Raw genomic sequence first — 27,291 nt, 5'->3', positions numbered from 1 at the left:
CCAGGCTGGAGTGCAGTGAGTGGTACCATCTTGACTCACTGCAACCTCCACCTCCCGGGTTCAAGCGATTCTGCTTCAACCTCCTGAGTAACTGAGATTACAGGCACCCACGACCACGCTTGGCTAATTTTTTACATTTTTAGTACAGACGGGGTTTCGCCATGTTGGACAGGCTGGTCTCGAACTCCTGACCTCAGTTGATTCACCTGCCTTGCCTTCACAAAGTGATGGGATAACAGGCGTGAGCCATTGCACACGGCCTGTTTAATGCCTTTGCTTGTAATCTTCCCTCTGCCTGGATCAGCTAATTATCTTTCTTTGAGACTCAGCTCAGGCTTTTTTTTTTTTTTTTTTTTTTTTTTTTTTTCAGAAAACCTTACTGGAGGATCTGACTTCATTCTTTTGCATGTGGATATCCAGTTGTCCCAGTACCATTTGTTGGAAAGACTATTCTTTTCCCCCACTGAATTTTTTTCTTTTCTTTCTTTTTTTTTTTTTTTTTTTTTGAGACAGTCTTGCTCTGTTGCCAGGCGCCAGATTGGAGTGCAGTGGCATGATCTCAGCTCACTGCAACCTCCGCCTCCCAGGTTCAAGCAATTCTCCTGCCTCAGCCTCCTGAGTAGCTGGGACTACATGTGTGCGCCACCACACCCAGCTAATTTTTATATTTTTTTAGTAGAGATGGTGTTTCACCATGTTGGTCAGGATGGTCTCTATTTCTTCACCTCATGATCCGCCTGCCTCGGCTTCCCAGAGAGCTGGGATTACAGGTGTGAGCCACCGCGCCCCACCCCCCCCACTGAATTTTCTTGGTAACCTTGTGGGGTTTTTTTGGTGGCAGGGAGACTGAGTCTCACTCTGTCACCCAGGCTGGTGTGCAGCAGTGAGATCTCAGCTCACTGCAACCTCCACCTCCCAGGTTCAAGCGATTCACAACCTTCACCACTCGCGTTCAAGTGATTCTCCTGCCTCAGCCTCCCGAGTAGCTGAGACAACAGGCGCCGGCCACCACACCTGGCTAATTTTTTTGTATTCTGGTAGAGACAGGGTTTCATCATGTTGCCCAGTCTCGAACTCCTGAGCTCAGGCAATCCATCCTCCTTGGCCTCCCAAAGTGCTCGGATTACAGACATGAGCCACCGCATCTGGTCATTTTTGTTGAAAATCAATAAACTATAAATAATATGGGTTTATTTCTGAATTCAATTATTATTCCATTTGTCTATATATCTATTCTTATGCTAGGACCATACTGTCTCAATACTGTAGCTTTATAGTAGGTTTTAAAATCAAGAAGTGTGAGTCCTCCAAATTTGTTCTTTTTCAAGATTATGCTAGCTTTGATTATTATGGGTCCCTTGAAATTCTGTATGCATTTTAGGATTAGCTTGATGTTTTCTGCAAAGAAACCAGCTGAAATTTTGTTGAAGTGAGTTGAATGTGTTGAACGACTTGGAGTATTTGTCTCTCTTTTGTTTATTTTTATTTTATTTTTTTGAGGTGGAGTCTCGCTCTGTTATCCAAGCTGGAGTTCAGTGGCTTTATCTCAGCTCACTGCAACCTCTGCCTCCCGGGTTCAAGCAATTCTCCTGCCTTAGCCTCCTGAGCAGCTGGGATTACAGGTGCGCACCACTATGCCCAGCTAATTTTTGTATTTTTAGTAGAGACGAGGTTTCACCATGTTGGTCAGGCTGGTCTCAAACTCCTGACCTAGTGATCCGCCCGACTTGTTCTCCCAAAGTGCTGGGATTACAGACGTGAGCCACCGTGCCTGGCCTCTTTGACTTAATTCTCAACAATTTTTTTTGACAAATTGTGTTTTTCGAGGTACCTTAACATAGTAAGAAATATACAGGCTTAACTTTGCAGTTGTGATTGTGGTGAGAAGGGAAGCATTTTCATATTGGTGGTTTAACCACTCACTTGAAAAACTTTTTTCCACATATTTTCACATGTTTATTGTCCAAAGTTTTAGAAAATACAAAAAGAGCAGGAAGAAAAATCCCTAACTCCAGAGTTATGTCTGTAAGCTTGTATGTATTCCTTTTTACATTTAACCATATAATATATAGGGAAGTCTTTTATCTCACTGAAGACTACAGTGTGTTTTTTTGTTTGTTTGAGACAGAGTCTCTGTCGCCCAGGCTGGAGTGGTGCAGTGGCGCAGTGTCGGCTCACTGCAACCTCAGCCTCCCTGGTTCAAGTGATTCTCCTTCCTCAGCCTCCTGAGTAGCTGGGATTACAGGCGCCTGCCACCACACCCTACTATTTTTTTTTTGTTTGTATTTTTAGTAGAGACAAGGTTTCACTACACCAGGCTGGTTTGGTCTTGAACTCCTGACCTCAAGTGATCCACCCACATTGGGCTCCCAAAGTGCTGGGATTACAGGTGTGAGTCACTGCTTTCAGCCTACAGTGTTATTTTTATTGCTGTGGCATACCTCATTTTGAGATACTTAAACACCACTTAGGCTTATGTTTTGTTTTTTCCATAAGTGCTAGAATGAACATCTTTATAGTTAAATCTTTGCACAGATTCTTGACTATTTTCTAAGGCAAGTTCCTATAAGTAGAATTGCTAGTTTAAAAGAATACATGGTTTTGAGTCTTTCTTGCTATTGTTTTAGGATGGTATATTAATATTTGACAACAGTTTCTGTTAAAATCTGAAGGTAAGCTTATAAATCTTTGCATTATTGGCTCAAGCCTGTAATCCCAGCACTTTGGGAGGCCGAGGTGGGTGGATCACGAGGTCAAGAGATCGAGACCATTCTGGTCAACGTGGTGAAACCCCGTCTCTACTAAAAATACAAAAAATTAGCTGGGCATGGTGGTGCGTGCCTGTAATCCCAGCTACTCAGAAGGCTGAGGCAGGAGAATTGCCTGAACCCAGGAGGCGGAGGTTGCGGTGAGCCGAGATCGCGCCATTGCACTCCAGCCTGGGTAACAAGAGCAAAACTCTGTCTCAAAAAAAAAAAATAAATATTTGCATTATTTAAAATTACCATCAGATGTTTATAGCAGCAACATTCACAACAGTCAAAAGGTGGAAACAATTTAATCCACTGACAGATGAATGAGATGAACAGAATGTGGTCTATAACTAATATGATGTAATATTATTCAGCCTTAAAAAGGAATGAAATTCTGATGCATGCTACAACATCAGTGGACCTTGAAAATACTATACTAAGTGAAATAAGCCAGACGCAAAAGGACAAATGTCTGATTACATTTATATGAATTACCTAGAATAAGCAAATTCGTAGAGACAGAAAGTAGAAGTTACCAGGGGTGGGTGAGAGCTGACAGGGAATCATTGTTTAATGGGTACAGAGTTTCAATTTGGGATGATTAAAAAGCTCTGGGCATGGATAGTAGTGATGATTGTGCAACACTATGAATGTAGTTAACACCACTGAATTGTATACTTAAAAATGGTAAATTTGACGTTATGTATATTTTAGTACAATAAAGGAAACTACTATTGATGAATTCCGGAATTTTAGACAAAAACCACCTAGAAACCATGTGGTTGTTTTACTTATTGTGTTTGTCACCTTGTGGCTAAGCGAACTCAGGGTTTGGGTATTGTTTGAATTTGATGGATTGACAGATGGAGCTGAGAACTAGGTTTCTAACGAATATTCATGCAATATGAAGACGGATCAAGGTGTATACTAAGTAGCCTACTAGGCACTGAGGACTAATGGTAAACAAGATAAGACACAGTCCCTAGAGCCTGCTGGTTGCTAAGATTGGACAGAAAAAAGAATAAACTTCTTATTAAGGAAAAAAGGATTAAAAATCAGGTGACTTATTTTTTCCTTAATGATTTCCTTTGTAGGGTGATTTTAAAATATCCTTTTCCCCCCTTCAGGTTGCTATGGAAATATATGACCACACAAAAGGAAGTCCATTCTAATAATTCTGATACCTGAGATGTAACTGGACTGAAGACTAGAAACAGGAAAAATTTTAGTGCCAACTTTAATTACAATGGCCACTGATTCAGGAGATCCAGCCAGCACAGAAGATTCTGAGAAACCTGATGGAATTTCACTTGAAAACAGAGTTCCTCAGGTTGCTGCAACTTTGACAGTAGACGCTAGACTAAAGGAGAAAACCAGCACCTTCTCTGCTTCTGGGGAAACCGTAGAAAGGAAGAGATTTTTCCGAAAGAGTGTTGAAATGACAGAAGATGACAAAGTTGCCAAATCGTCCCTGAAAGATGAGAGAATAAAGGCTGCGACGAATATTCCAAGAGTAGATAAACTTCCTTCAAATGTGCTGAGAGGTGGACAAGAAGTTAAATATGAACAGTGTTCAAAGTCAACCTCGGAAATCTCAAAAGATTGTTTCAAGGAGAAAAATGAAAAGGAAATGGAAGAAGAAGCAGAAATGAAGGCTGTAGCTACTTCTCCTAGTGGCAGATTCCTGAAATTTGACATAGAACTAGGAAGAGGAGCATTTAAAACAGTGTATAAAGGACTGGACACTGAAACATGGGTTGAGGTTGCTTGGTGTGAGCTGCAGGTAAGTATATAATCTTCTGGGTTATAATAAATTCAAGTTTTAGCTGGCCTGGCCTTCTGTGTGATCCATGATTAAAATGTATCATGGATTAAAACAAAATGAAGGGCTTGTCCCTCACATCCTACAAATTATGGTCCTTTCTTATATCCTCTTAGGAACTTACACCAAATTTTTTTTTTCTCCTGTTGTTTTCTGTTTTAGAGGGGGAAAAAATCTGTATGGCTTTTTTTTTTTTTTTAGGTGGAATCTTGCTCTGTCACCTCCCGAATAGCTGGGATTATAGGCACATGCTACTACGCCCTGCTAATTTTTTGTTTTGTTTTGTTTTGTTTTAAGTAGAGACAGGGTTTCACCATGTTGACCAGGCTGGTCTTGAACTCCTGACTTCAGGTGATCCTCCCACCTTGGCCTTCCAAAGTGCTGGGATTATAGGCGTGAGCCATGGTGCCTGGCCTATCATGACTTTCTTTTGGAAAAATTGTTTTAATTTGTTAGCTTTAGGAAAGTCCCCAAATTCTTAATGTCTCCTTTTGAAAACTTCATAAATAAGTGACTTATGAGTTGATTGTCATACTAAGTACTTGAGAGTGTGATAGGGAAATATATTCATTGTGGTATATACCTTTTTTCTTTTTCTTTTAACAAAATTTTGGGGTTCATGTCCTGTTTTTCAGAACTGGAAAGGTTTTACTTGATTCTTTGAGGACCTTTATTGATAGAAGCTCATGATGCCTTTGAATTTACCTTAGAGAGTATCTCTGGAAGAAATAATCACCAGAATCTATTAAAGTTATTCAGCTAAAATGTGTGTAGAAAGGAGAAATGAAAGCAACAGGAGAATGACTGAATTGTCCTCATATTTGGTTCCATAATAAATGTTCATGTAGTACTTTACATTAATGAAGAACTAAATAGGGACAGAGCATCATAGAAGGGGTTATAATAAGAAGAGTTTTAGACAGATGTGGGTCAAATATAAGGAAAACCTTTGTGACCTCAGTCAACCCATAGGAAATGGTCAAGTGATCACATGGGATGCTTAAAATTAAGATGGAATAAAGCCAGTTTCTAAGAACAGGTTTTTGTTGTTCAAATTCCAGTAGTCTCTGTGAGTGTAGATGTATATGTATGAAAACACCATGATTTTCACTCATTCTGAATTTGCTGTAGGTTTCTGTTCAGATAGGTTGGAATTTAGTCTGGGTTTCTGAATTTCTAGGAAGCTTTTTGTTTAATGCCATGGTTCCCAAACTTTATTGTCTATAAAAGAGTCAGTATTTGCTTCATATGCAAATTATGGGGCCTATTGGTACAAATTCTGATTTAATAAGTCTGGATTGGGATACAAGACTGCAATTTAAAAAACTTTCTAAGTGCTTCTCATTTAGGGAGTCCCTTGAACACTCTTTGGAAAGCAAATTACGTATCAGTCAGACCCATTCGAGTGGGCTTCAAAAGATACATGTATGTGTGGAGTTTGCTTGATTTTCTTCACACCTGCTTTTTAACCTTTAAGAATTTTATATGGTATACATTGTAGTAGAAATATTAGATAACGCAGGCAAGCAAGCATCAGAATCACCTAAAATTCTAGTACTTTCAGTACAATGCTTTAAACATTTTAGTATATGCATCTTTCTGGTAGATACACATACACACACACATATGCACACGTCTTTCTATACAATCTTACACTCTTTATTTTCACTTATCTTGAATGTCTTTTCATTATCAGTAAGGGTATATTTATTTACATATTTTTGTAAGTGTTTATTTACATAGTTAATTTTTTGTCTTTTTAAATTTTATTTTTTGATTTCTAGATTTTAAGTTCAGGGGTACAGGTGCAGGATGTGCTGGTTTGTTACATAGGTAAATGTGTGCCATGGTGGTTTGCTGCATAGATCATCCCATTGCCTAGGTATTTAGCCTGGCATCCATTAGCTATTCTTCCTGATGTCCGCCCTCCTTCCACCGCCCCACCCCCAATTTTCTATTTTTTATTTATTTTATTTATGTTATTTTATTTTATTTTTTGAGACAGGGTCTCACTCTATCGCCCATGCTGGAGTGCAGTGGCATGATCTCGGCTCATTGTAACCTCTGCTTCCCAGGCTGAGGCTATCCTCCCACCTCAGCTTCTCGAGTAGTTGGGACTACAGGCACATGCCGTCACTCCTGGCTACTTTTGTTTTTGTATTTTTAGTAGAGACGGGGTTTCACCATGTTGTCCCGGTTGGTCTTGAACTCCTGGGCTAAAGCCATCTGCCTGCCTCGGCCTCCCACGGTGCTGGGATTATAGGTGTGAGCCACCGTGCCTGGCCTGCATAATTATTTAATAGATGCTTAGTGTTTCATTATAAGGTTCTTCTAGGTTATTTAAGCAGTCCCCTATTCTTGGATATATAGGGCTTTTTCATTTTTTGGGAAACGTAATCTGACACTGTCATCTAGGCTGGAATGCAGTGGAGTCTTCTTGGCTCACTGAAGCCTTTAACCTCCTAGGCTCAAGTGATCCTCCCCCATCAGCCTCCCTAGTAGCTGGGACTACAGACGTACCATCACACTCAGCTAACAGTGTTTTTATTTTTTGTAGAAATGAGGTCTTACTATTTTGCCCAAGCTGGTCTCACACTCCTAGGCTGAAGCGCTCCTTCTGCTTTGGCCTCCCAAAGTGCTGGGGTTACAAGCATGAGCCACTGCACCCTGCCAAGGTTTTCTCTTTAATATTTTACTATTGTAACCATGGCTATGATGAAAATCCTTGTGTATAATATTGAAAGTTATGTAAATTTTAATTTTATTTCTGCATTGTGACATCAGTAGCACTCAACTTTTAGTGATACCATCTGTAAATGAGGAAAATAATTTCCATTCACTTGGTACTAGCGTACATAGTAAAGATAAGTCAATCATTTTGCAAGCTGTGTACTCTAGTTATGTTTAGGTAAAAAAGGATGTTTAGGTAAAACTTGAAAATATTTCCGTGGGAAACGCCTAGGATACTGACTTCTTTTATTTCATTTTTTTTTTTTTTTTGAGACAGAGTCTTGCTCTGTTGCCCAGGCTAGAGTGCAGTGACATAATCTCAGCTTACTGCAACCTCTGCCTCCTGGGTTCAAGCGATTCTCTTGCCTTAGCCTCTCGAATAGCTGGGATTACAGGCATGCACCACCATGCCTGCCTAATTTTTGTATATTTAGTAGAGGCAGGGTTTCAGCATATTGGCCAGGGTGTTCTCAAACTCCTGACCTCAGGTGATCTGCCTGCCTTGGCCTCCCAAAGTGCTGGGATTATAGGTGTGAGCCATTGCACCTGGCTGTAGGATACTGACTTCTATCATTCACCTGTGGAAGGGTTTAAAAATCTCATAAGGTCTTACTACTCAGAGTGTGGCCTCTGGACCTGGGAGCTTGTCAGAACTTCATATTCCCAGGCCTCATTCCAGACCTTCTGAATCGGAATCTGACTTTTAGTAATACCTCCAATTGATTTATGTGTACAGTTAAGTGAAGTTTGGAAAGCACTTGAAATATGGGACCAATTCCTACAGTAGGAAGGAATTCCTTTAATACTCTAACATGAACTTTATATTATATTATGTATTCTGATTTCTGGCTTCTAGTCCAGACTTCTCAAATTGAAATCTTTAGGAAATGGGCTCCAGGAACTTACTCTTTAAAAGTTCCCAGGGTGCTGGCCATGGCGTTGCTCACCTATAGTTCTAGCTACTCAGAAGGCTGAGTCAGGAAAATCACTTGAGCCTAGGAGTTTGAGGCTGCAGTGAGTCATGATTGTGCCCCATTGCACTTCACCCTGGGTTGACAGAATGCGACACTGTCTCAAAAAAAAAAAAGTTCCCCAGGCAATTGGATACATAGCCAGATTTGGGAATCTCTAATGTGGAGCAAATGCAATAAATGTATAAAGTATATTTTAATTTACACAGAGAACAATTGCAATTTTCTATTCTAAAAGGAATGTCAGAATTAGTAGACTTATCAGTTTTTTAATATTGCTTTATCTTCTGCATTTTTTAAAAAGACAAAGTCTTGCTCTGTTGCCCAGGCTAGAGTACAGTGGCATGATCATAGCTCACCGTAACCTCAAATGCCTAGGCTCAAAGGATCCTCCCAAATAGCCAAGACTACAGGCATAGGCCACCATGCCCAGCTAATTTTTTTTTTAATATTTTATAGAGATGTCTTAGCCTCCCAAAGTGCTGGGATTACAGGCATGAGCCACTGTGCCCAGCCTGCATATTTGAAATTAAGAAAAACTAGCTTATTTATAATCCCAGGAGAATAAGGGGGATAGTCTTTGAATTATTTCCTGAGTACAATGCAGTTTTTAATGTACAATTTTCATTCTTCTTCTATAGTCTTATTTATTATATAAACAGTTCTGTAGAAAAAGATCACAGTGAGCAGTTTAAATGTTTAAATTATTCTAGATTCTTTTTCAATGTGTGTGTGAGATTGTATATATAATATATATTATTGGTATGTCCATACTTTTATCAGTTTGATATATATTCTATTTATTAACATTATTAAAATATATAAACTATAGCATTGACACTACCTCTTGCTTAATCTTCTCCCCTAATGTTAGTCAATTCTTTTTTATTTTTTGAGACAGGGTCTCACTTTGTCACCTAGGTTGGAGTACAGTGGTATGATCACAGCTCACCATAACCCCAACCTTGTGGGCTCAATTGATTCTTCCACTTCAGCCTCCCTAGTAGCTGGGACCACAGGTGTGTGTCACCATACCTGGCTAATTTTTGTATTTTTTGTAAAGATAGGGTTTTGCTGTGTTGCCCAGGCTGGCCTCAAGTGATTAGCCCGTCTTGGTCTCCCAAAGTACTGGGATTATAGGCATGAGCCACCACCACCTGCCTTTTTATTTTTAGAGACAAGAGTCTCACTCTGTCTCCCAGATTGGTCTTGAAGTCAAGAGATCCTCCTGCCTTGGCCTCCCAAGTAGCTGGGACTACAGGCACAAGCCACTGTACTGGTACTTTTCTTTTTTAAAAATTTTATTTTTACATGTTTGATTTGAAGTTTACAGCTCAACAATAGGTTTTATACCTTTTTCTTTTGATGGCATTCCCTTCCTCCCCATTGTGGATATCTGAGTCTTGTGTAATAATTCTGTTTGTTTTTTGTAGAGACAGTCTCATTATGTTGTCCAGGCTGGTCTCAAACTCCTGGCTTCTAGAGATCCTCCTCTCTGCCTCTCAAAGTGCTGAGATTACAGACATGAGCCACCATGCCCTCCCTAATTCTATATTTTTTTATCACCAACAAAGCAAAGGCAAATTGTGTAATAATTCTTAACAGCCCCACATCCATTTGTTTAGAATATGTTGACCTTATGGTGCTGCAAAGAACTGGGAGCGAAAGATTTTACTGCTGATGTTTGACTTTGAGTACGTTGAAAACAAACTCTCAGATTTAGGATTTGGCTATAAACATCTGCATTTCAAGTTCTTCATATTTTATGGTTTCTGTAACTTGATTTTTTTTAAGAGACAGGGTCTTGCTCTATTGCCCAGGCTGGAGTGCAATGGCATGTCATAGCTCACTGCAACTTCTGCCTCCCGGGTTCAAGCAATTCTCCTGTCTCAGCCTCCTGAGTAGCTGGGACTACAGGCACACACTACTACTCCTGGCTAGTTTTTGTATTTTTAGAAGAGATGGGGTTTTACCACATTGATCAGGCTGGTCTTGAACTCCTGACCTCAAGTGATCCACCCACTTTGGTCTCCCCAAATGCTGGGATTACAGGCGTGAACCACCGTGCCCAGCCTATTTATTTTTTGTGATGGAGTCTCACTCTGTCTCCCAGGCTAGAGTGCAGTGGCACAATCTTGGCTCACTGCAAACTCTGCCTCCCAGGTTCAAGCAGTTCTGCCTCAGCCTCCTGTACCATTGGGATTACAGGCACATGCCACCATACCCAGCTAATATATAAATTTTTTTTTTTTTTTGAGACAGAGTTTCGCTCTTGTTACCCAGGCTGGAGTGCAGTGGCAAGATCTTGGCTCACTGCAACGTCCACCTCCTGGGTTCAAGCAATTCTCCTGCTTCAGCCTCCTGAGTAGCTGGGATCACAGGCGTGTGCCACCATGCCCGGCTAATTTTTGTATTTTTTTTTAGTATAGACGGGGTTTCACTATGTTGACCAGGATGGTCTCGATCTCTTGACCTCATGATCCACCTGCCTCGACCTCCCAAAGTGCCGAGATTACAGACGTGAGCCACCATGCCTGGCTAATTTTTATGTTTTTAGTAGAGTCAGGGTTTCACCATGTTGGCCAGGCTGGTCTCAAACTCCTGACTTCAAGTGATCTGCCTGCCTCAGCCTCCCAAAGTATGGGATTACAGCCTTGAGTCACCGTGCCCGGCCATAATTTCTTTCTTTCTTTCTTTTTTGAGATAGAGTCTCGCTCTGTTGCCAGGCCAGAGTGCAGTGGCACAATCTTGTCTCACTGCAACCTCTGTCTCTCAGGATCAAGTGATTCTACTGCCTCGGCCTCCCAAGTAGCTGGGATTACAGGCATGCACCACCAAGCCCAGCTAATTTTTGTATTTTTGGTAGAGATGGGGTTTCACCATGTTGGCCAAGCTGGTCTCAAACTCTTGACCTTGCGATCTACCCGCCTCGGCCTCTCAAAGTGCTGGGATTACAGGCAGTAGCCACTGTGCCCAGCCATTTCTTTCATTTTTAAAAAGTTTTTTTTAGGCAGGGTCTTACTATATTGCTTGGGCTGGTCTCGAACTCCTGGGCTCAAGTGATTCTCCAGCCTTGGCCTCCCAAAGTGCTGGAATTACTGGCATGTGCCACTGCACCCAGTCTTTAATTTTTGTAGAGATAGAGTTTTGCTGTGTTGCTCAGCCTAGTCTTGAACTCCTGGGTTCAAGCGATTCTCCTACCTTGGCCTCCAAAATCATCAGGATTACAGGCATGAGCCATTGTGCCTGGCCCCCATAACTTGATTTAAAAAATACATTAATGGAAAGACCTGACCTATTGTTCTTTGTAAAAACTTTGGTAAATTACTTGGTAATTACTTGGTAAATTAGTAAATTACTGTGAGTGAGGGCTATCAGTTGTAAGTGCTATTTAGAATACTATATTTTAGTTTATGATGTTGAAAGACTTGGTCACATGTTACTGAAAGACCAGTTTGGCAACTCTCAGAAAAAATCAATCACAGAAATTTGTAATAGTTTCTTCCTCCACTAACAACTTGAAAATTAACATCACTTAGCACAACCAGTTTTTGCTTTATTATGACTTGGAAAATATTATTATGACTTGGAAAACACACTAGTACATTTGTTTTCTTCATATAATGGAGGTATTTTCTAAATGTGGGAACATCGTAGATACCTGAAAGATGTTTTGTTGACATTTTCTAAAATAAGCCTCACTCTGGGGTCAAATATGTGATTGTGTACTTTTGAGGGTAAACAGACCTTTGAATAGCATTTAGACATCTGACAACTCAAGCTGTAGTCTGTGAACCAAACCAAACATGACACTGGAAAGAAATACCAAAAGGAAAAAAAGGCACAATAGAGTATAGCAGGTTGACATGTTGAGTTGAGCATTCTAAGATACTTTCATCATAGTTGTGAGTATACTCAAAGCAATGCAGTGGAAGTAACAGCTTAAAAATCCGTACTTCCACACCTGAAGCATCTATCAAAATTGTGGAAGATGGCCTGGCACGGTGGCTCACACCTGTAATCACAGCACTTTGGGAGGCTGAAGCAGGTGGATCTCCTGAGGTCAGGAGTTTGAGATCAGCCTGCCTAACATGGCGAAACCCCATCTCTACTAAAAATGCAAAACATTAGCCAGGTGTGGTGGTAGGCACCTGTAATCCCAGCTACTTGAGAGGCTGAGGCAGGAGAATTGCTTGAACCTGGGAGGAAGAGGTTGCAGTGAGCTGAGATCATGCCACTGCACTCTATCCTAGGTAACAAGAGCGAAACTTCGTCTCAAAAAAAAATTGTGGAAAAACATATTTCTATTTTATTTTCATTCATCATCAGGGTATACTTTGGGAAAAATTATATTTTTAGACATCAGCCCTATTACATTTGATTGTGAAATTAGAATTAGATATGAAAACAGTTGAATTTCCAATAAAGGAAAAAGTAATGAAAAAAATAGATGCTAGAATTTCTGTTTCTGAATATAATTGTGTATAGTATTCATGCTGAGACACTTAATTTTGCTCTCAAAATATTTTTACGACCCTCTTGGAAATGTTTCTGGATTCTATTTTAACGATATAAGAAAATGCTTCATTACATTACAGGCACACGCCAAATAGTATAATTCAGATTGATTTCTAACTCTCTTCATCAGATCCAGCCCTAAAAGTATATATTCATGGATAAAGCATGATTACATTGAAGGGAGGAGGGATAAAGCTTTCTTAAATATACATGTTTTCATCTCTTTGTTTAAAAACTAGTCACAAACTTACTAAACCAAAGGCAAATGCTTTTACAAAATGACAAAGGGTAGGAGTGGCAAGAGATAGCCTTTGTCTGGGAAATAGCATTAATTTTCCCATTAGTGAGTTAGTTTTGAGCTAATTATTTGCTTGATAGATTTTAAAAATTGATACATGTGGTAAGCTGAAAATAGCACCCCAAAGATGTCCATGTCCTAATCCCTGGAACCTGTGAATATGTCACCTTACATTACAAAAAGGACTTTGCAGATACAATTAAGTTAAAGATCTGGGGATTGGAAGATTACCCTGGATTATCTGGGTGGACCCAATGTAATCACAAGGGTCCTTATAAGAGGGATTCAGAATGGCCATAGTCAGAGGAGGAGATCTGATGATGGAAGCAGAGGCTGGAGTGATACAATTGCTATTAGGGTACAATGAGCCAAGGAATGTGGACACTCTCCAGAAGCTGGAAAAGGTAAGAAAACAGTCTTCTCTAGAGCCTTCAGGAGGAACAGCCCTGCTGATAACTTGATTTTAGTCTAGAGAGACTCAATTTGGATTTCTTGGTCTCTATAACTAGCAGATAATACATTTGTGTTTTAAGCCGCTATGTTTGTTGTAATTTGTTACAGTAACAATAGGAAATGTATACAATAGACTATAGCTGCCATTTGTTCAACAAATAGTACCTGCAATGTACCAGATACATGCCAAGTGCTAGGGACATAATGGGGAGAAAAGCAGACACAAGGCTCATTTTCATAAAGCTTACAGTAGAAAGAGTTTATAGTCATAAGAAGGCTTAGAAAATGAAGTTAGTGGCCAGGGACTGTGGCTCATGCCTGTCTTCCCAGCACTTTGGGAGGCCGAGGTGGATGGATCACCTGAGGTCAAGAGTTCAAGACCAGCCTGGCCAACATGGTAAAACTCTGTCTCTACAAAAATACAAAAAATTAGCCAGGCATGATGGTGGGTGCTTGTAATCCTAGCTACTCAGGAGGCTGAGGCAGGAGAATCACTTGACCCCAGGAGGTGGAGGTTGCAGTGAGCCGAGATCATGCCATTGCCCTCCAGCCTAGGTGACAGAGAGACTCCATCTCAAAACAAAAACAAAAACAAAAAAACCCCAGAAATTGAAGTTAGTGAAAAGATGAAAGGGCTGTTTAATATAGATTTGTTTAAAGGAAATGGTAGGGTTGAGAGTAGGGGCAACAGGGATACCACTCCTTTATTCCATAGTTTTCTTTTTCTAAAACTTTTTATTTTGATATATTTTCTACTCACAAAAGAGTTGCAAAAAGAGTGTAGAAAGTTCCTGTATACCCATCACCCAGTCTCCCTTTATGTCAATGTGTTGTATTTTTATTTTTGGTAGAGATGGGGTCTTGCTATGCTGAACAGGCTGATGTCTAACTCCTGGAAGCAGTCCTCCCGCCTTGGCCTCCCAAAGTGTGCTGGGATTACAGGTGTGAGCCACCATGCTTGGCCCTTAGTTGTTTTTTAGATTGCCCCTTAATTTGACTTTGTCTTATGTTTGCTTATGATTAGATTTAGACTGCATTTTTTTTTTTTTGAGACGGAGTTTCGCTCTTGTTACCTAGGCTGGAGTACAGTGGCGCGACCTCGGCTCACCGCAATCTCCGTCTCCTGGGTTCAGGCAATTCTCCTGCCTCAGCCTCCCGAGTAGCTGGGATTACAGGCACGCGCCACCATGCCCAGCTAATTTTTTGTATTTTTAGTAGAGACGGGGTTTCACCAAATTGACCAGGATGGTCTCGATCCCTTGACCTCGTGATCCACCCGCCTCGGCCTCCCAAAGTGCTGGGATTACAGGCTTGAGCCACCGCGCCCGGCTGACTATGCATTTTTGACAGGAATACCACAGAAGTGATGAACCATCCTCAGTACATTATAACTGGGGGTACATGGTGTTATTTTGTATTACTGGTGATAATAATCTTGATCACTTGGTTAAGGTGGTATCTGCCAGGCTTTCTCTCCTGTAAAGTTACTACTTTTCCTGTTGTATATTAGTAAATATCTTGGGGGTAGACCTTTGAGAGTATGCAAATATACTGTTTTTCCCTTGAACTTTTGCCTGCTGATTTTAGCATCCTTTGTTGTATCTTGCATGTCATCATTATAACTGTAGTGTTCTAATGATTTTTTTCTCATATTACTTCTACTTTTATTAATTTGTATTGCCTCTTAGTTTTATGTGATTTCTCCCCAGTATACCTGTTAAGTTTCTGGAAACCCAAAAATAGGAGAATTTATGTTGGTATAGTTAGTAATAGCGGATATCATATATTTTCCATTTATCAAAATTAACATTAATGGAACACTTATACTGGTACTTAATTTGAATATTTTATTTAATTCTTAGAATAGGTATATTAGATAAGGATTATTAGTGTTTTTAACCATTTTAGAACAAGTGGTTTCTTAAATGGATCCTGTTTAAAATAAGATTCTTAACATTGTACTGCTGAAACTCAAGGGATGCCAGTTAGTGGTGTCATTGAAGGGTACCTGAGGAATAGTGTCATGGTTAGATTGTCATGGTTCAGTATCTGGCCTTCATTTTTCGTCACTGTCCAGAGGTTGGGGAGTTGGGGAGACTGACTTATGTTTAGTCCAACTTCTAAATCTAGGACACAAGTTTATTATTTTTAAATGAGATATATAGTTGTTAGGTAAAATGTTCTATGTAGTCTTTTGGCTAGTTACATGGAGAGTGAAATTATAATCAGAAGCTGGCTTGGTGCTTATAGAGTCAGAACAAAGGAGCTAGATGTTCCTGCATGTCCTCCTGCTAAGGCAGTAGCCTGACCAAATGAACCGAATGCTCACATCCTGATTGTATGAGGACATCTTTGATCAGCTGTTCTGAAAGATAAGTGAACCTGATTCTATACATGGTTATTCCCTTTTGATTTATTATCTTAACTACCATTTGTGAGCACTTTTTTTTTTTGAGATGGAATCTTGCTCTGTCGCCCAGGTTGGTGTGCAATGGTGCGATCTGGGCTCACTGCAACCTCTGCCTCCCGGGTTCAAGCATTCTCCTGCCTCAGCCTCCTGACTAGCTGGGATTATAGGCATGCGCTACCACACCCTGCTCTTTTTGTATTTTTAGTAGAGATCAGGTTTCACCATGTTGGCCAGGCTAGTCTCGAACTCCTGACCTCAGGTGATCCACCTGCCTCAGCCTCCCAAAGTGCTGGGATTACAGGCATGAGCCACTCACTGTACCTGGCCAAGCATTTTTCTTTATGTATTAATACCATTGCTGTCTCAAAGCTTTAACATGGTAATATGGCTAGACTATGACTATTAATACCCTGATTTCTTGATTCTACTTTGATGTCACCATTTACAAATTATCATTATCCCCAGTGTCTGTTTCTTTCATTTAGAAAGCGATTTATGAATTAAACATCTGCACTCATTGCTATGAATGCTGTTTCTGAGAGGCAAAGTAGTGAACTAGAAAGTGCTTTGGATTCAGAATTCAATGTACAGGGTTCCAGTGTTCCCTGTGCCAGTTAGTTACCTTGGGTAAGCCAGATAGCTTAACTTTTTGGAGCCTTAATTTTTTACTTTTCTTTTAAAGAAAAATATGATAAATACTTTGGATGTACCAAAAAGAATAAAGAGCAACATAATGGAAACTGTGTACCTACTGCCCAGTTTAAGAAATAAAATATTGGCTGGGCGCATTGACTCACGCCTATAATCCCAGCACTGTGGTAGGCCGAGTTGGGTGGATCAACTGAGATCAGGTGTTCAAGACCAGCCTGGCCAACTTGGCGAAACTCCTCCTCTACTAAAAATACAAAAATTAGTGGGATATGGTGTTGCATGCCAGTAATCCCAGATACTCAGAATGCTAAGGCAGGAGAATCGCTTGAACCCAGGAGGCAGAGGTTGCAGTGAGCCCAGATTGTGCCATTGCACTCCAGCCTGGGTGACAGAGGAAGACTCCATCTCAAAACAAAAACAAAAACATTGATCATTAGAGAGAATACTTGTAAAGCATGTGACACATTTTAGTGTTTAATAAGTGGTAGTGTTAAAATACTTAGCAACCTCATGTTTATCAAGAATATTCAAGCAGGGCAGGAGAATAGCTTGAGGACAGGAATTCAAGACCAGCCTGGTCAGCATAGCAAGACCTCATCTCCACAAAGAGAGAAAAAAATGCTGAGCATAGATATAGTGGCATGCCCCAGTAGTGTCTTGGGTACTTGGGAGGCTGAGGCAAGAGGATCATGTGAGCCCAGGGGTTCAAGGCTGCAGTGAGCTATGATTGAAACCTGCACTCCAACCTGGGCAACACAGAGTGAGACCCTGTCTCTAAAAAGAAAAAAGAATATTCACTGATAGAGTGCTTTGTAAGCTAAGCATCATTTTGATGCCTTTGCAGTATTCATCCTTTCTTGATTAAGTTATTTTATTATATAGATTTTATATCATTGTTAATGATTTCTTCCTTCTTTCACATTTGCAGAAACAGATCCATGTAGCCTCTGACTTCGTTCTGTAGATCATTATTGGTGTTTGCATTAAGAGACATAGCTAATAAAGACATAGTTTACCTTTTGGAAATGAAATGCTTCTTATCTTGAATAAATATATGTACAGGTTGGTCATGCTGGTATTGTGCCATGTCTCAGGAAAGGTTTTATGTACATTTTTAGCATTCCATATGTTATAAGAGATTGAATGTTTAGTTAACATTTATAAAAGGATATTTCTTTTTGAAGTAGTGTGTAGTAGTTGAAATCTATTTGATAAATTTGTATTTGACTCCTGTTTACCAGCCATATAAATGAACATTTATAACATTGAAAAAGTGGTGTTTGATGCTTTCTTTTTGGTGGCCTTATCTTGAGACAGCAAGATTTAGGGATCATTTTCATAGACTAGAATTTTTCTGGCATCCATGTCAACTCCGTTAGCTAGTGATGTTCTCTAGTTTGTCTTTTGTGATTCATCATTCCTTTCTTGTGTAAGGATTCGTATTGATGATGTGTGAAAGTTACTCTTTTAAAGTGGTTGTCATTAATACAATAATGTGTGTAGGGTGTGTGTGTGTGTGTGTAAAGGATGTTACTATAGTAGCTGAAAGCTGTACTCTAAGTATTTTTCTCTAGATTTTGGTGCTACTTTAACAGGTTTACTGTTGAAGTGGAGTTTTGAAGATCTTGGCTCTACATTTTTAGTAGACTTCACCTCCAGCGGTACATCTGGGACAGCAGTTATAAATTTTACAATTTTGTAAAATTTTATTCCTAATGGTGACTACTTTCAATCTGTAGGATCAAAGGATAAGTAGGGTAGTTTAGTCTGGCACATGAAAGACTTGCATTCTACTAATTTAATCAGAAGGCATCAAAATTTATTCATTATTTTAGCCAGGTTCGGTGACTTATGCCTGTAATCGCAGCACTTTAGAAGGCTTAGGCAGGCAGATAGCTTGAGTTCAGAAGTTTGAGACCAGCCTGGGCAACATGGTGAAACCCCATCTCTACAAAAAATACAAAAATCAGCTGGGCGTGGTGGCACATGCACGTCCAGCTACTCAGGAGGTTGAGATAGGAGGATCACTTGAGCCTGGGAGGTGGAAATTGCAGTGAGCTGAGATCATGCCACTACTCTCCAGCCTGGTGACAGAGTGAGACGCTGTCTCAAAAAAGAATTATTCATTATTCTTCAGAGTAGATCTGCTGTTTATCATGAATAGAGGACTTCTAGCCAATTATAGGTGCATTTAAGACTTATTAGGTTAGGCCGGGCACGGTGGCTCATGCCTGTAATCCCAGCACTTTGGGAGGCTGAGGTGGGCAGATCACCTGAGGTCAGGAGTTTAAAACCAGCCTGGCCAACATGGCGGAAGCTCCGCCTCCCGGGTTCAAGTGATTCTTCTGCCTCAGCTTCCCAAGTAGATGGGACTACAGGCATGCGCCATCATGCCCGGCTAATTTTTTTGTAATTTTAGTAGAGATGGGGTTTCACCATGTTGGCCAGGATGGTCTCTATCTCTTGATCTCGTGATCCACCCACCTGGGCCTCCCAAAGTGCTGGGATTACAGGTGTGAGCCACCGCGCTTGGCTACACTTCTTATTTATTTATATATATATATGTTTATTTACTTAGCTAATAGCCATCCTAATGGGTGTGAAGTGATATTTTATTGTGGTTTTGATTTGAATTACCCTGACAACTAATGATGTTGAGCATCTTTTCTCAAAGTTGTAGAGATTGTAAGTCCCAGATCAAGGTCTAGCTTCGTGGGTTTCTGGTCAGGGCTCTCTTCCTGACTTATTGAGGAGAGTCATGGGTGAGCTTTCTCGTCTTTTTTTTTTTTTTTATTTGAGGTGGAGTCTCGCTCTGTTGCACAGGCTGGAGTGCAGTGGTGCAATTTTGGCTCACTGCAACCTCTGCCTCCCGGGTTCAATCAATTCTCCTGCCTCAGCCTCCCAAGTAGCTGGGATGACAAGTGTTCACCACCTCTCCCAGCTAATTCTTTGTATTTTTAATAGAGATGCTGTTTCACCATGTTGGCCAGGCTGGTCTCAAGCTTCTGACCTCAGGTGATTCGCCCACCTCAGCCTCCCAAAGTGCTGGGATTACAGGCATGTGCCAGGCCTCTGTTGTCTCTTTTTATAAGGATAATCCTATTGGATCAAGGACCCACCCTTATGACATAAAGGCCCTGCCTCCAATTACAGTCACATTGGGGGTTGGGGTTTTAACATACAAATTTTGGTGGAGGGAGAGGGGACACAAACATTCAGTGTATGATACAGGGTAAGATCTACTGATCTCCTTGTATAGTTCTGCCCCCTCAAAAGTGTGAGCAGAACTAAAAGACTGGTGGGCTGGCCAGTCTTTTAGTCCAGAGGGTCTAGAGGGTAGATGGGATCATTTTTAATCTACAGAGTAGCAGAAAGAATTAGCTTTTGCAGTCTGGGTGAATAAGGAGCAAACACATTTGCTCAATGTGTAATAAGATGTTAGTTGGTACAGAGCAGCCCTCAGGAGAGAGACTGCTTTAGCTCCTTCACTCATGGGACTTTATAAGGTACGCCAGGGCTCCTCTGAGTAAATCAGGGACTCAGGAGAGGAGAATTGAATATGAGGAGAAAATAATCACTTTTCTGACTTGAATTAGTAGTCTCGATCATCAAAATAAGTAGTATCTAACAGGAGATATCTGGGTAAAATCTGGTAAATCACTAGACTAACCAAGAAAAAAGAATCTTAGGCTGGGTGCTGTGGCTCATGCCTGTAATCCCAGCACTTTGGGAGGCTGAGGCGGGTGGATCACGAGGTCAAGATATTGAGACCATCCTGGCCAACATAGTGAAGCCCTGTCTGTACTAAAATACAAAAATTAGCTGGGTGTGGTGGTGTGAGCTTATAGTCCCAGCTACTCAGGAGGCTGAGATTATAGGAGAATTGCTTGAACCCGGGAGGTGGAGGTTGCAGTGAGCCGAGATCACCCCACGGCACTCCAGCTTGGTGCCTGATGACAGAGCAAGACTCTGTCTCAAAAAAAAAAAAAAAAAAAAAAAAAAAAAAACAAATCTTACATTCACCTTGCTTATCTTCAATGCTAGAAGCTAGAAGATGGTAGACCATTAAGAAGAAGAGGTTACACCATCCAAGAATCTCTAATCAGCTAAGATATCATCTCCCAGGGTGAAAAAGATATTCATGGACCATAGTGCAGAAAACTATGTAATAGATGAAAAGATTACATCTATCTTAACTAACGTGTTGATATTGAATGAATGGAATATTTGATTAAAGTGCTAAGTAAAGACTCTACATCTAGAATAGAAGTGTTTGAGAGGGAGGGGTAATTATATGGGAGTGGAGTGAGTAGGGGTGATTAAGTCTTTTTTTTTTTTTAATTTTTTTGAGACAGGGTCTCACTCTGTTGCCCAGGCTGGAGTGCAGTAGTGGGATCTTGGCTCACCACAGCCTCCACCTTTCAGGCTCAAGTGATCATCCCACCTCAGCCTCCCAAGTAGCTCGGACTACAGCTACTGGGACATGCCACCATGCTCAGCTAATTTTTTTTATTTTTAATAGAGACAAGGTTTTGCCATGTTGCCTAGGCTGATCTCAAACTCCTGAGCTTGATCGATTCACCTGCCTTGGCTTCGCAAAGTATTGAGATTACAGGTGTGAGCCATGGTGCCTGACCAGTTATTAAGTCTTCTACATGTGTTGTCTATGTGGTAAGATAGAGAGGGGGAAAAGTATTAGTATTTTAGTTTATTTATTTATTTTTGGTGAGTGGGGGCTAGATGAAGTAGGGAGAACAAGTAGATGAGTTACTTACTTTCTTATAACAGATAAATATGTTTGATCTTGTGTGTCTGGAAAGGGAGGCTAACCACTAGTAAAAAAGGAAAAATAGATACCTCTTTATTTTTTGAGACAGGGTCTCCACTTTGTCACCCAGGCTAGAGTGCAGTGGTGCAAACATGGCTCACTGCAGTCTTGACCTCCCAGGTTCAAGCGATCCTCCCGCCTCGACCCTTTAAGTAGCTGGGGCTACAGGCATACACTACTATGCCTGGCTAATTTTTGTATTTTTTATAGAGACAGGGCTTTGTCGTGTTGCTCAGGCTGGTCCTAAACTCCTGAGCCTAAGCAGTACACCCACCTTGACCTCCCAAAGTGTTAGGATTATAGGCATGAGCCACTGTGCCTGGGTTGATACATCTCTTAGTTAATAATAGAAAACAACAAGTAAAATAAAGAACATAAAATAAGATTGAAGGAGTAAAATTGAGTATATTATTTGCTATACCCAATGTGGACATGTTGCATTTGCTTATTAAGAAACTCAGACTGTCAGTTGCAGTTAAAAGACAAAACTGACGTGTTGTTTACTAAAATCATACTTAAAGCAGTGATAAAGAAAAGGTAAAGATATAAACAAGCAAAGAGAAAGCAAGAGTGGCAGTGTTTTTTGTTTTTTTGTTTTCTTTTGAGACAGGCTCACTCTGTCGCCCAGGCTGGAGTACAGTGGCATGGTCTTGGCTCACTGCAACCTCTGCCTCTCAGGCTCAAGCAATTCTCATGCCAAGCCTCCCAAGTAGCTGGGATTACAGGCACATGCCACCACACCTGGCTAATTTTTTGTGTTTTTAGTAGAGACGAGGTTTCACCATGTTGGCTAAGCTGGTCTTGAACTCTTGACCTCAGATGATCTGCCCGCCTCAGCCTCCCAAAGTGCTGGGATTACAGGCGTGAGCCACCACACCTGGCCCAAAAGTGGCAATGTTAAGGTACATCAAAAAAGGAGGAAAGCAAGGTTAAAACATTAGACAGGATATTATGAAATTATATACTTCATCATTTAAGAAGATATATTAAAAACCTGTAGACTCCAAAAATATTTTGGCTTAATAACCTCTAATAGCATTTTCAAAAAAGACAAACAGGTATTTGTAGTGGGAAATTTCAAGGGCATTTCTTTCAGAATAGGAGAGATCTAGTATACAGAAAGTAAGTGAATACAGAGGAGTTGAATAATATAATCTACAATTCACAAACTTTATTTGATGGATGTACAGAACTTTATATCCTTCAAACAGGAAATATACATGGTTATATGTGGCCCAAAAAATCCTTAAGAAGAGAGAGTTTGTACTTGCATTATGGAATAAGATTGGAAATAAATAATGAAATAAATAACCAAAAGATTCTTAACTAATTAGAGAGCAGAAATCATACTCCTAGGTAAATTTTGAATCAAAGAGAAAATCAGAACTGAAATGATAAACTAGAAAGCAATGAAAAAGAGAAGACATTACAACAAAACTGTAGATCATTATAAAAGTTGTACCCGTTAGAAAATTTATAGCCTAAAATATCTTCATTATTAATGAACCGTAACTAAAGGAATTTAGTACTCATGTTGAGAAATTAGGAAAATAACAGCAAAAGAAAGGAAGAGGAAATTCATAAAATCTGAAATTAATTTAAAATTTATAAATATAAAAATAGGATAAATAGATTTTATTATTTTGGACTTTCTGAAAAATGATTAATGAACCTGATGAAGAAAATATGGCAGAAATACACAAGGTAAGGAATGAGAAGGCCGGGTGTGGTAGTTCATATCTACCACATAATCCCAGCACCTTGGGAGGCCAAGGCAGGTGGATCACTTGAGGTCAAGAGTTCTAGACCAGCCTAGTCAACCTGGTGAAACCCCATATCTACTAAAAACACAAAAATTAGCCAGGCGTGGTGGTGGGCACCTAGCTACTCAGGAGGCTGAGGCAAGAGAATCGCTTGACCCTGGGAAGTGGAGGTGGCAGTAAGCTGAGATCATACCACTGCACTCCAGCCTGAGCAACAGAGCAAGACTCCGTCTACAAAAAAAAAGGAATGAGTAATGAAATATAGCCATTCTGTGAAAGAATAAAAGAAATCAGAAGATAATATCATGTACAACTTTAATAACAAAATGTTTTCAACATTTTATTTTTTTAATGTAATATTTTTGAGACAGGGTCTCACTCTGTCACCAAAGTTGGAGTGCAGTGGCATGATCTCGGTTCACTGCAACCTCCACCTACCAGGCTCAAGCAATCCTCTCCCCTCACCCTCTTGAATAGTTGGGACTACAAACATGCACCACCACACCCAGCTATTATTTTTTTATTTTTTTTGTAGAGACAGGGGTCTCACTATGTTGGCCAGGCTGGTCTTCAACTGGGCTCAAGTGCTCCTCCTACCTTTGCCTCTCAAAGTGCTCGGGGGCCCATACCTTCCTTTTCTAACTTTATTTGGCCATGTTTTTACTGAAGTTCTTTGAGTAATATGGTCGGAAATGGTGTACTGTTTGTGTCTCTGTTGTCGAGAAATGTAGAATTTTTTCCCTTTTAAACTTGATTGATAGCTTGTCTGGGACCAGAATTTTAAGGTCATGGTTCTCCCTCAGAATTCTGAAAAATTGCTCCTTTGACTTCTAGCAGTTAATGTAGCAGATGAGAGGCCCAACGCCTATTGGAATGTCTTTCACTGGTTCATAACCTGATATTTCTGTCTGGACACTTAGAGCAGTTTTATTTTGGCAATTCAGAAATTTAACTAGATTAAATGTCTAGATGGCTAACATTTTTATTATTCCTGTTCTGACATTACAGATGTTTTAGATATGGAAACTTAGGGATTTCTTAGGGAAACTTTCCTAACTGTTTTATTGCTTTTTCTCAATTCATTTTGAGATATTATTTTTTAAGATACTGATTTATTACCCAGGTGGGTTTGTAATATACTTATACCAATTATATTATAATGTATGTATAACAATTGCTGCATTGCCATGTTGGAAGAGTCAAAGTAACTAATAAAGGATATCTGTAATGATATAAGTCTTGAGAAAAGCATTGACAGACAAAAATAAATAAATATACACATACGTGCATAAATTCAATAAGGCATTCATTTGAGTGATGTTAGAAATGTGCATGAGAATTTTCATGACTTTATTTTGGAACTTGTTATCCCTTTTCAGGATCGAAAGTTAACCAAAGCTGAGCAGCAAAGATTCAAGGAAGAAGCAGAGATGTTGAAGGGTCTCCAGCACCCCAATATAGTTCGATTTTATGATTCCTGGGAATCTATATTAAAAGGAAAGAAATGTATCGTATTAGTGACTGAACTAATGACATCTGGAACCTTAAAGACGTAAGTTGACCTGATAGTGCCAATGGAGTTTTATTTGGAAATAATTTCCAAGAGTCATAACAATTTTTATAAAATAAAACTACTCAAAGAATTTGTAGAATCTGGCTAGTACAGTGGCTTGTAATCCCAGCACTTTGGGAGTCTGAGGAGGGTGGATCTCTGAAGCCAAGTAGTTCAAGATTAGCCTGGGCAACATGGTGAAACTTTGTCTCTACCAAAAAAATACAAAAATTAGCCAGATGTGGTGGCACACACCTGTAGTCCCAGCTACTCAGGAGGCTGAGGTTGGAGGATGACTTGAGCCTGGGAGGTGGAGGTTGCAGTGAGCCATGATCGTGCCACTGTATTCCAGCCTGGTTGACAAAGCCAGATCCTGTCTCAAAAAAAAAAAAAAAAAAAAAAAGAATTTGTAGATTCTGAATCCAGTGACTGTTTTAAGTTAGGGTAAAAAAATTCAGATGTTAATGAAGTTTGTTAAAAAAACATAGTGCTGAAAAATCAATATTTGTGGGATATTATAGAATTTTAGAATTAGAAATCATTATAGAGAATATAATTTTATTTTATTTCATTATTTTTTGGGACAGGATCTCACTCTGTTACCCTGACTGGAGTGGTCCAGTGGTGTGATCATGGCTAACTGCAGCTTCGACCTTGCTGGGCTCAAGTGGCCCTCCCACCTCAGCCTCCTGAGTAGCTGGGACCACAAGCACGCACCAACATGCCTGGCTAAGTTTTTAAAATATTTTTTGAGAGATGGGGTTTCACCATGTTGCCCAGGCTGGTCTCAAACTCCTGGGCTAAAGCAATCTGCCCACCTCAGCCTCCCAAAGTGCTAGGGTTATAGGAATAAGGAACGATGCCCAGCCATAATTTTATTTCATAGAAGATAATATGGAGGGCTTGGTCAAGTTCAAATATCTAATGAGCAATACTATTATGGTATTCTAATATAGTATTATAGTATATTCATACAATATTATAATATATAGTATAACATATAGTATTATATAGTCTGATACTATATTATTATAGGCTATCAAATAATAGTCTTATTTCTAATCACAATTATTCATTTGGTGAATAATGATTTGTAAATATTAAATGTGGTTTAATCACTTGCAAATATTCAATATCTCATAAACTTTTTGTTTCCTAGCATTTCTGTGTATACTAAAATTTTACATAGTTTAACCTTCTCGTGACTTTATATAAGCAGTTACTAGGTAGTAGAGAAGGACTTTTTAAAAAAATTGTGCTGTCATTCTACAAAATGCCACTCTGGAATGATTCTTACTTTGAATTAAAAATGCTACACTTAGCTAGGGGAGGTGGCTGATGCTTGTAATTCTAGCACTTTGGGAGGCTGAGGCAGGCGAATCACCTGAGTTCAGGAGTTCAAGACCAGCCTGGCCTACATGATAAAACCCTGTCTATACTAAAATACCAAAATTAACTGGGCATGGTGGTATGCCCCCATAGTCTCAGTTACTTGGGAGGCTAAGGCACAAGAATCACATGAACCTGGGAGGCAGAGGCTGCAGTGAGCCGAGATTGCACCACTGCACTCCAGCCTGGGAGACAGAGTGAGACTTTGTCTCAAAAAAAAAAAAAAATGCTACAGCTTGGTAGGATGTCTTATCTAAGAATGAGGTCTTAGATTTAAAAATTTTTTTTGCTGTAACAGACAATAGAAAACAACTCAGTGATGGGAATCATAGTACGTAAGTTGTTTGCTTATGTAATTTACCTTAGTAGTATTCATATAATAAGCTGGACATATTTGTTTACACATGGTCTTTTGTTTCTTTGTATAGGTACTTAAAACGATTTAAAGTCATGAAACCAAAGGTCTTAAGGAGCTGGTGCAGGCAAATTTTAAAGGGGTTGCAGTTCTTGCACACTAGGACTCCTCCTATTATTCACCGGGATCTGAAGTGTGACAATATTTTCATCACGGGACCCACTGGATCTGTGAAGATTGGTGATCTAGGATTAGCCACCTTAATGCGCACATCATTTGCTAAGAGTGTCATTGGTGATTAATGTTTTATACTTTATTGGTTGGGTAAAGAGAGATTTTTCAATTGTATAGGTCTAGAACAGGGATCAGCCAGCTATGGCTAATAGGATGAATGTGGTTCACTGCCTGTTTTTGTAAATCAAATTTTATTAGAATTTTATTAGGACTGCTTTTGCACCTACAAGTGACAGAGTTGGGTAGTTGTGTGACAGAGACCATACAGACTGCAAAGCCTAAACAATTTACTATCTGGCCTTTAACAGAAAAGTTTGCTAACACTGGGCTTAGACTGAATTTGCTTTGAAATACCTATTATGTATTGGCTTATTTCAGAGACATCCTGATGTATTTTTTGTGGAATTATATTTATATTTATGATTATTGAAAGGTTCTGAAGACAAAAGGAAGACAGTTTACTAAGTTAGTTCAGAAAAAAGTAAAAAGGATGGAAATAAAAACATATTATTTATCATTACCTAATCTTGAGTATTACAAATTGTATATATTATCAGTGTGGAA

General features: G+C 39.7%; 1 protein-coding gene across 9 annotated transcripts in view; it reads left to right on the top strand.

The window, feature by feature from the left end:
* Window positions 1-27,291, top strand: part of WNK3 (WNK lysine deficient protein kinase 3) — a 175,586-nt gene that overhangs the window by 21,605 nt on the left and 126,690 nt on the right. For 8 of the 9 annotated variants that reach the window (XM_078364023.1, XM_078364025.1, XM_078364020.1 and 5 more), the window contains exons 2-4: window positions 3,881-4,536; window positions 24,577-24,749; window positions 26,567-26,787. In XM_078364023.1, coding sequence (XP_078220149.1) covers window positions 4,000-4,536; window positions 24,577-24,749; window positions 26,567-26,787 — 931 coding nt within the window. In that variant the 5' untranslated portion in view covers window positions 3,881-3,999. Of the gene's footprint in view, window positions 1-484; window positions 1,623-3,880; window positions 4,537-24,576; window positions 24,750-26,566; window positions 26,788-27,291 lie in introns of those variants that run through there. The other variant, XM_035287729.3, reaches the window with a different exon arrangement.

The sequence above is a fragment of the Callithrix jacchus genome, chromosome X (assembly GCF_049354715.1).
Source record: "Callithrix jacchus isolate 240 chromosome X, calJac240_pri, whole genome shotgun sequence".
NCBI classification, from domain to species: Eukaryota; Metazoa; Chordata; class Mammalia; order Primates; family Cebidae; genus Callithrix; species Callithrix jacchus.
This window is presented reverse-complemented; position numbering and strand designations above follow the sequence as displayed.